Source organism: Cetorhinus maximus, chromosome 3, assembly GCF_964194155.1.
Source record: "Cetorhinus maximus chromosome 3, sCetMax3.hap1.1, whole genome shotgun sequence".
NCBI lineage: Eukaryota > Metazoa > Chordata > Chondrichthyes > Lamniformes > Cetorhinidae > Cetorhinus > Cetorhinus maximus.
Window position 1 is genome coordinate 176074315 of NC_135881.1, and position 10574 is coordinate 176084888.

Here is a 10574-nt window from a genome sequence, read left to right on the forward strand (position 1 = left end):
ATGGCAAGATATAACCCCTAAACAATCCCTTTAGCCCCTTATGCCCCCATGCCAAATATGCCTCCCACCCACCCCCAATTGCCCCTCATGCCAAGGTATTCCCCCCAAACAAACCCTATGGCCCCTCATGCCCCCCCATGATAAGGTATGACCCCTCAAACACCTATGGCCCCTCATTCCCCACGTGTCACTCTATGGCACTTTCATGCCCATTGATCCAATGTATAGAAAGAAATGAACCATATAGTGATGGTAGGATTTAAAAAAAATCATTGATAACTTTAGACTTTAAAAAAGAACCTTTTTACTACAGGCTAATTAAAGTGTCAATCATCCAGACCCTTTAAAGTATCAAAAGCAGAAACTGCAAGCACTTGAAACATCAATCTTGTGTAAATAAACATTAGGAAATTGACAGAACAGATCAGAGTACCAGAGCTGTCAATCATACAATGATTTCCCTGGGGCTCAGGTGTTTTCGTATTGGAATGATGTCTGGGCTCCCAGTCAAGAATGCATAATGAAGCTTGGTTGAGAGCCCAGAAATCCATTAGTCTGTTGAAATACCAGAAACCCAGATAAAATGTTTACTGATTGACAGCTCTGGCTCTCTGATCTCTTCTTCAATTTCACAATGTGCATTTACACAGGATAAAGAGGTTTTAAGTGCTTACAGTTCCTGCTATTGATACTTTAAATTAACTGGATAATTGATACTATTATTGGCCTGTAGTAAAAAGGTTTTTTTTTAAAGAAAGTGGAAAGTTATGAATGACTTTTTTTTAGAAGCTTATTTTCTGTACTACAGGGTTCATTGGTTCTATCCTTTATAATGTGGGTGAATGGGCATGGAAGCTTGGCATGGGAGCATGAGGAGCCATGGTGGTTGCTTGGGGGGGAGGGGGGTGTGGGTGAGGGCAGGTGAGGAAAGCCTTTTGAATTTACCATTCAAAAGGTTCCCTCATGCAGACTATGGTTCACAACACCTCTGAGGTGCCATGAACCACAGCTCTTTGAAAAGCTGGCCTGACACCGTGAACATTGCACAGAACTAGGACATGCCTATCCCCACAATGGAGCTGACCAGGTGGGAAGAAGTTTCATGACTCCAACAAGCCCCCAACCTTAAAAGGCATTCTTGAAAATCGGAAACCCCAGGAATGGGGTTGGGAATCCCGGAATTGGGTCCTAGCTGTCATTTTTAAAGGGCCCCCAAATCATCCAAACTCGGTGAAAGTCCAGCCCAATTTACATGACAATAACACAAAATTACAAAACAGAGAACAAACAAATACACGGAACAATAGATGGGCATTCAGCCCCTCAAGCCTGTTGCATCCCACAATCTGACCTAGAGTGATATGTAACTCAGCTCCAATTACCTGGCTTTGCTCCTTATCTCGTGATACCCATGTGTGGTAAAAATCTATTAATCTCAGTAATGAGAATTTCAAATTGTCAATCAGACTCTTCATCAAAGCCTTTTTGGAAGAAGGGGAATTCCAGATTCCACCATCATTTATGTGAAAAAAGGGTTTCCTGATTTCATTCATGAATGGCTGAGCTCTTATTTTAAGTCTCTGCTCCTTTGTTCTGAATTCCCCAACAGACAGAGGTGAAAATAAGCTGCTATGGCATACCAACAAGACAGTGGCCGAAACATTTCCCCCTATACCACCGTGTGGCACTGAGGTCAATTTTCAACACCCCAGCCTCACGGTCTGTCTGGTACCAGTTAAGACAGCACAGGGTCAGAATGTGGAACTTGAAACCACTCATAACCATTGACCTTAGGAAAAATTCAGACGACACTGACTGAAATTAGACTACAGTATGAACGAATTTTGATTCTCACTGCAGGTTTACTGGATTTTTTTCCAATTACTCAGGAAACCTTTCAGATTAACAGGAGTCTCAGTCAGCAGGGCCTACAGGAAATGGCAATTTCTATTTGATTTGTAACCATTCGGACTGAAATCTGCCTGAATTGTATTAAACTGTAAATCAATTAAATTAAAGCAACAAAGCCCAGGAATGGGACCTGTCAGGTTTGCAAGCACATCGCCAGTTAATAATTTCTAACAAACCTCTCCCGGGTTTAGATTAATAGCATTGTAACAAGTTTGTAAATGGCCATGGATGCAGTTGGGTGTATGTTGTTGCAAAGTATCTCAACGAACCTAGCTGGCGGGTTCGGTGAGATCCTGAGCAGACTCCTGTCCCCAGAAACTGCTGTTAATTTCAGCAGGAAACGTTGTTAGCAACAGTCTCCCAAAGCCAGGGTGCCGGCCAATCCGGAGCAGCTGCAATTGCCTGTCTGGAATTGGATACAGGATATTGCGATGGTTACAGTCCCAACAATGAGGCTGAGGTGTGTCAAATCTGGGCTCTGGGCCCAGGAGGAGAGGGGAGGAGTGGGGTGGGGTTGGGGGGGTGGTGAGCTGGCCATACCGGTAAGAAATTTAAGTTACTTTTACCCCTGCCACCTGATGAAATAGTTCCTCTATGGTTACTTTATCAAATCCCCTTAATCATTTTAAACACCCCAATTAGATCATCCCACAGCCATCTATACTCAAGAAAATACAAACCAGATGTCCTAATAATTTAACCCTTTAAGCCATGGTATCATTCTGGTGAGTTTGCACTGTACTGCTTACACGGCCCTTCCTGAGATATTGTCTGACCAAAGCTCTAGACAACTAATACATATTTTCTTCCAGCCTTCTTGAAATAAAGCCAAACATTCCATTAGCCTCTCTGATTATGCCACATACGTCTGCGTTAGCTTTTTGTGACTAAACACCGAAATACCTTTGCTCCTCCACAGTTTTTAGTCTCTCACCAATAAACAAAAATCCGATTTGTCTTTCTTGGATCCAAATTGGAAGACATTCCTCCACTGAACTCTTTCTGCCACTTCTGCCCACTCAAACCTGGCTCTCATTTTTCTTGATTTGTTTCGACCAGCCAATATTACTTAAGATTATACCCTTGATTAGGGGAAATAAAAATAGAATATATTGCAAATAGGTTAATGTGTCAGGTAGAGGTACTTCAAAAGAAGGGGACTGTTAAGTTCGTGGTCTGAAAGAGTCATCACTTCAAGCATTCGCCCCCCCTCTTTACTCAGTTGCTGATAGATCTGCTGTAGATTTTCTGCTTTAATTAAAATTTCTAGTATCCAAGGGTTTAATTTTTTTATATATATGTGTATGTCTACAGTTACTTAGTTCCATGGGGTAAACTTTACAGCATCCTCTGGAGCAGTCCCAATTTTCCTATCATTAAAATTACACACTCCTGTCGATCAAGAGTTTATACAGTGTACAACCACAACAAAACACTACCTGCAGTTTTATATTTGCTCCTTGGTTACAGTCTACAACCACTCCTCAGGTTACAGCTTTTATAAGTCAACATGTCTCTGTAACCTCTGCAGCAATATATAGATTGACTGCTGTTAAGAGAAATCAATGTTTGTTTTGTATATAGTTGCTCTGGTCCCAGTTGTTTGTAAAATATCAGCAGGAGTCATTAAATGATAATAAAGGGCTTTATCAAGCAAAAAAATGTACTTAATTCACAAAAACTGAATGAATCACACACTTTACAGCAAATGCTTACACCAATTTTTTTTAAATGTAAGTCAACAATATTTATTTAACAATATGGCTAAAACCTACAGGGATAAGTGAAAAGTATCGAAAGTAAATGGCAAAACATTTTTGAGACCTACCTGGACATCCTTTGTCAGAGGCTTTTTCTTCTTTATTCCTATCTGAATATAACTGAAAAGAACATTTGTGATTACTTGGTTTTCTTCAGATCGATGAGTAAAGTTCATTTGTAAATAAAATGAACTACAGTAATAATATCGTAAAAGTCAGAATCATGTTTGCAATTTGCCCTGTTCTTTGATACCAGCTCTAGATCCCAGGGGTTGACTAAAAATAAAGTTGCCAACAAAGAGCCACAAGGAAGAAAAAAGTAAATGGGCTTCCAGGGATAAAGGAAAAACAAAGAAAAGAGCCTTAATGAATGAACAACAATTTGCAGTGATGATTGTAACTTTAACGTAGATAAGATGCTTCACAGAGGCGATATCAATTAAAATTGGATACGAAGCCAAAGGAGGAGGTATTTAGGAAGGGTGGCCAAAATGCTTGGTCACCCTTTAAGGGGAGTCTTTAAGGGAAGAGAGAGTGGTGGGAAGGCAGAAAGGCTTAGAATGAGAATTCCAAAATGTGGGGGTTAGGAGGATAAAGGAAACAGAGAAGCAGTCAGAGGAACAGAAAGAGTTCCGGGGAGTTGTCGATCCGTAGGAGGATAGCGAATGTAAAGTACATGAAGAGACTTAAACATGAGGATGACAATTTTAAACTGAAGCTGAAGGTTGGGGTGGGGAAAGTGGTGGGAAGTAGCGGAGGCAGCTAAATGCATTATCTTAACCCTACGGGATAGAAGTCCACGAACTCCTTGCACTTGTTGGTGTCAAGGCAGTTAGCAGTTGAATTGTAAGTGACAGATGCGAAAGAAATTAAGTTGAAAGGAAATAGAGGTACACTGGTGATCAGTAATAAAAGAAGTTGTCAGAGGTGATCTTGTGTGTAATCTGTGCCATGGTAATAAATAGGCCACAATTTGGCAAGGTGAAGGGGACACCTGTGACTATAAGGAGAAGGATGAGGTCTCACTCACTACAGTTGTTGAAGGAGGGAAGCTATCTCAGGGAGAACCGTGGGATGGGGCTGGCAGGGAACAAGGATTCTAAAGGAATGACAAAAGGTGTGGAGCATGTCAAGGCACTGGAAGGAGGATTAGGCGCCAGAGGCGTAGGGGAGAGACTAACATGTGATTTGATGAGAAGGACCATAACGCCATAATGGCAGTGTGGGTGAGGTAGATGGTTTAATATATAGTCAAGCAGGGGAGTTCCAATAAAAGGAAAGGTGTTGCAAGCTGTGAGCTAAGTTTCAATTCTGTGATGTGATGCATTCTGTCACAATATGGCAGTGAATAGGAAGGGTCCTGTTTGCAAATGGAAGCACATTCTGGAGGAAAATGTGGACAGAGTAGTCATTGTTGCTCAACTCGCAAAGCCAAGGGGGCAGTGGTGGGTACATACAAACATGCGAATTCGGAGCAGCTGTAGGCCATTCGGCTCCTCGAGCTTGCTCCACCATTTAATAAGATCATGGCTGATCTGATGTGGCCTTTCCTGTTTCACCCATGTTTTGACTCCCTGGTCAATAAAGAATCTATCTAACTCAGCCTTAAAACAAATTCATTGACCTAGCCTCCACTGCTCTCTGGGTAGAACAGAAGAAGGTTGGCAAGATTAGTTGTTAATGAGTGCAGGAAGGTCAGTGAGAAATGTTTCTGTTGTTCCCTGCTACAGTGATCCATCTTAAGGCCGTACTGTAGGTGCCATTCTGAGACCATCATTATGCTACCAGCTTCACTTTACTTGCTGGCCAAATGAAATAGGCATGCACATGCTTACATGAGCCAAGTTGCACACAATGACATCAAAATGCAACTTAATGGGAGCCAAGAGGTGTCAGCTGTGGCTCAGTCCATAGCACCCTCGCCTTTGAATCAGAAGGTTGTGGGTTCACGTCCCACTCCCGGAAACCAAGAACTGTGATTGTACTCAAAAGAGTTGCAATCTGTGACTGTTGATAACTAGAAAGAATTTTTTTTTTTTTAAATGGGAGCCAAGGCAGCCAGCCAGCTATTATTTACATTAAGATTAAGGTCCAGATTTTCATTCCCAGACTGGGGGCGCAGAGATGGGAGAAATCCTGACCCTGCAAACACAACCTTTAAAAATGGCCACCTGCATTTGGGATTTCCGTTTCGGGTGGCAGGCTGGATTAAAAGTCGGCCACACCCACGATGAGCACGGAAGCTGCCGGGTGCAGAGGCAGGCTGGGTGGAAGGCCTGCCACTGTACTGAATTACTTTTTTTTAAAAAATACCACCTATGCCAACCCATGCCTCTCTGCTCACCCCCTGGCTCCTAATACCCCCTATGCCCCCCATCTCATGGCCCTTTATAGCCTCTATGCCAACTTAGAGCCAACCAATGCCCCCGCCAACCACCCTTTGCCCTTACCCCCTCCATGCCAACTCACCTAGTATCCTTTGACAGTTCCAATGACCTTCCTAAGATAAAAGTAAAATACTGCGGATGCTGGAAATCTGAATCAAAAACAGAAAATGCTGGAAAAACTCAGCAGGTCTGACAGCATCTGTGGAGAGAGAGAGAGAGAGTTAACAGTTGACCCTCCGGGTCATACAGAATCGAAGCATTAACTCTGTTTCTCTCTCCACAGATGCTATCAGACCTGCTGAGTTTTTCCAGCATTTTCTGTTTATGTTCCATGAAACACTGATCTCCTCTTACCTAGTCTACTCTGCACACTCCGGGTTTCACATTCCTGGCCTACCAAAATCCCACTTTGATGATGATTTAAGTGGCCAGCGAACTCCATGGTCCGACCCCACTCCCGCACCCGTGATAATGGAACATGCCATATTTGCGGGTGGGACTTAGAATTCCTAGCCATTCCAGGGACATTTGCCAGAAAGGAGAGGCTCTCCGCCATGGTGAAAATCGGAGCCTAAAAATTAATTTTATAAATTTCAAGGCACTTCTATGGGTTTCTTTTTTAATTACTTCTCACCTCTTGCAGTGTATTTGAGAAGGAAACAGTACAAGACTACCTCTTTCAATAAGTTCACATCTAATTTATACTATACAGTTTGCATTGATACAAAGCTAAAACCATTTCACATCAACTTGATTCTAGTTTACAGTCTCATATAGCCCTGAAGAAAATTTACTCAAGGAGATTTCATTCAAAACATTTCCAGGAAAAGAAAAATGCACCATTCAGTCAAAGGTCATAGCTTTTCATATTTTATAAATTATAGGATATAACTGACATGACTGTAGAGATGCACAATTTTAAGAATAATGCTTTTGTGAGAGTTGGTTTTGTAAACAGTTACACAGCATGAAATCCTTTAGCAGTTTTCAGACGTACACAGTGATTTATTCAAACTTCCATGCATTGCAAAAATAGGACCTGTCATGGGTATCTGTTAATGTATAAAACTCACATCAACAACAGCATAATTAAGTGATGAACTTTATCCCACCTGGTCACTGCATGCACTACTGCTGGGAGCTTCAGGCAATTCTCTTAATTAGACATCACTATGAGAATTACAAGTAATCTTGAATGTGAATTAATCAAAATGGAAAAATATACTTTTGTTAAGCCCTGATTTTTTTTTAAACTTCCTAAATTCTCATCACCTTCCAACTACAGTCTACTCGTCCCAAAAGTTGTTGGATCCAAATCATCTGATTCAGTTAATTCTTAAAACACAATACTTCCACTTTGTTGCGTTGTTTACATTGTTGTATTCAGTGCAAAATTAATTTTGAACTACCAAGAACAGGCTACACTGATATCTATCATTACTGTTACCGACTCACCACTCGATTTTTCTGTGCGGTGGAGCATACTTGGAAGATAAAGGTTTTAATTGCACCCGTTTGTTTTACCATTAAAAAAATGTAACTTTTTTTTGGCAGTGAAATTGATTCTGAATTTGATCCCATTTCATAGCAACGAATAACCGCTATCGATGATAATCCCTCAACAATGTATTTTAAAGGGTCATGAGGACTCGAAACGTCAACTGTACTCTTCTCCGCCGATGCTGCCAGACCTGCTGAGTTTTTCCAGGTATTTCTGTTTCTGTTTTTATTTTGTAATGTATTTTAAAAGACATGGGGGATAATGCCATTTTTGGTATTCCACAAAATGACAACCCTGGGACTGGTTTGTCCATGCAGAATTCTCTCCACACCTTTCAAAGCAGGAAAGGCAAGAGTAGTCGGGAGGGGAAGGAAAGATATCAATCATGCAACAAGTCTTCTGTAACAAAAATGCTTTTAGTAAAAGTTTCTTATTGTGTAAACAGTGCATTCATGGATAAATATGAAAAGTTATTTGCAACAATGCATTTACTGAATATCCAAAATTAATTTTGCATTGAATAAAACAATGTAAATAATACAAAAAAGTGGAAGTTTAGTGCTTTAGGAATTAATTGATCAGATAATTTGAATCTAGCAACTTTGAGATGAGTACACTGTAATTGGAAGGTGATGAGAATTTGGGAATTTTTTTTAAAAACATGACTGAACAAAAATATAATTTTTCCATTAGGTCATTTTGATGAATTAACGTTCAAAATTACCTGTAATTCTAATACCGATGTGTAATTAAGAGAGAATTGTCTGAAGATTCCGGCAATTGTGCATCCAGTGACCAAACAGAATAAAATTCATCACTTAATTATGTTGGTGTTTATGTGAGTTTTATACTTTAATAGATGTCAGTAACAGGTCCTTTTTTCTGCAATGCATCGAAGGTTGGATAAATCAGGGTGTACTTCTGAAAACTGCTAAAGGAATTCATGCTGTGTAACAGTTTACAAACACAGCTCATTTTTAAAAATCGGGTAATCACTGAATACTGTGCGTTCACTAGATGCATTGATAAATACATGTAGGAATCCGAATATATCTGTTTAACTCCAATTATACTGATTTATGTTTAAATAGGTGTATATAATTATTAATCATAACATGTTGCTGCACACTCACTCGAGTTTTTTGAACCTCTCCTTGCCTCCTGCCACGTACTGTTTGCCGGTGTCGAGCTCCTCCAGCTGGTAGACGCGGTGGCCCTGCTGCGGGGTGTAAATGTTACGGACGGCCCCGAACGGCGCCTCCAGACCGTTGGTCACCTCTTTCAGGAAAGCTTCAAAGGTCGAGATCTGGCGCTCGTTGATCACGAACTTTCTACCGGCGTAAAAGGGGTCCCCGTTGCGGTAAACCCGCACACACTTCACCGCCGGCTGCGCCAGGAAAGTTGGCTTGGTCGTTGCCATGGGGGGGTGGGTGGGGGGGGGGGGAGAAGCGATTCGTTTAAAATAACATTTAAATAAAATAAACGCTTACATTTGGAACAGTGCACTCTCTCCTCAAAGTGCCTCAGAATTGGCTTCAGTCAACACACCGTCGGACAGTAACTGTAGCCACTGCAGGCAGCGGCTTTGAACTGTAACATGCTGCGGTATCCCGGGAAACTTTGTATTCGTTCCATCGTCTCCATGGCAACAGTCTGGTGGGCGGGGATAGGAACCAGGTGCACGTGCGTTAGAGAACCCGGCCCCGCCCCATCCATGTGGCTCAGGTTACATCTGAATTGTGTTCCCACATTGTGGAGCTTTGCCGTGTCGCAGCCCCTTTAAAAACGCACCTGTGTGTTATTCAAATAAGAGCTCCATGAAAAGACCGCTTGGACTTTAACGCTGTGTCCGCATCTCATCGAGCGCATCTAAGCTGCACATAGATTGAGGCTGACAGTCATCCCTAAGGCGACGGGGATAGTGGCTGCTGTATTGAAGGGAACTGTCTAACCAGCACCACAAACCGCTGGAGGTCAGGATCACATACCAGCAAGCTGCAGAGTGGCCTGCCCATTGCCAGTCATGGCAAAATCCCATGGAAAGCACGGTGAACGAGTCACTCTGGCTAGGGCTCCATCGCAAGTCGCCTCGTTTCTGGTCACCACTTTGGTTTAAGACTAAAGTGCTTAATCAGCCATACTCCCAGGCTCATCGTTTATCGCTGCAGCAACTTTGCCCATTGCCACTGTGAAGTTGAACTTGGGTAATTCAGTAGGGTCTGGTACCTGAACTGTAAATGAGGCATTGACCTGTTTTAGAATAGGTGAATCATACAACACAGAAATAGGCATTCGACTCATCCTGCCAAAGCTGGTTCTTCAAAAGATCTATCATCTTAAGTTCCACACCCCTGCTCTTTTCCTATAGCCCTTTCTAAGTGTTTATCCAAATACTATTGAATCTACTAAACTGAAGAAGATCTAAGGCTGCACCCCTGAGACTAATCAGGAAAGTAGGGGTGCCAGAATTGGCAAACAGGCTTAGAGATTTTTTTAACTAAATACATCTCCTCCTTCTTCAGGCACTATGCCCTAACAGAGCATTGGCGACCATGGACTTCCATTGGATTGGTCCATAATTATGCTTGGCAAAGTACTGCAGTGGTTTGCCATTGCCTTCGACAGTATGGCTGACCAGGAAACTCTCCCACTCTTACCACCTGCCATCAGGCATATTGGAATGATTTGCAGGCTGATGATCAACTAGTTCGGTCACATTATGAACGCACCTCCCATGGCCATCAAGTCCTGGAATGGGACTTGAACCTGGAGCTTCTGGCCCAGAGGTAGAGAAGCTACCTCTTGTGCCTCAAGAAACTAAATACACTGAAAATATAATTCTAAGGCCACGCTAATGATTTACTGCAAAGGATGATCACACTTTATATGCAATATCCTTACAAAGAGTTCTAAATTCCAACAATTAACAGGGAGTGTAATTTTCCATGTTCAACAACATAATTTAAGAATGGGCAATAAATGTCCACATGCCATGAACAAATGAAAAAAAACCCA

The 10574-nt window shown here is 41.8% G+C and overlaps 1 protein-coding gene across 1 annotated transcript in view; it reads right to left on the reverse strand.

Moving 5' to 3' along the window:
- The window catches only part of LOC144674353 (doublecortin domain-containing protein 2-like), a 240731-nt gene extending 231752 nt beyond the window's left edge, over window positions 1-8979 (reverse strand). Inside the window, exons 1-2 of the mRNA XM_078535740.1 lie at window positions 8693-8979; window positions 3740-3791 (exon numbers count right to left, since the gene is read on the reverse strand). Coding sequence (XP_078391866.1) covers window positions 3740-3791; window positions 8693-8979 — 339 coding nt within the window. The remainder of the gene's footprint in view (window positions 1-3739; window positions 3792-8692) is intronic.
- Window positions 8980-10574: the final 1595 nt, after the last annotated feature.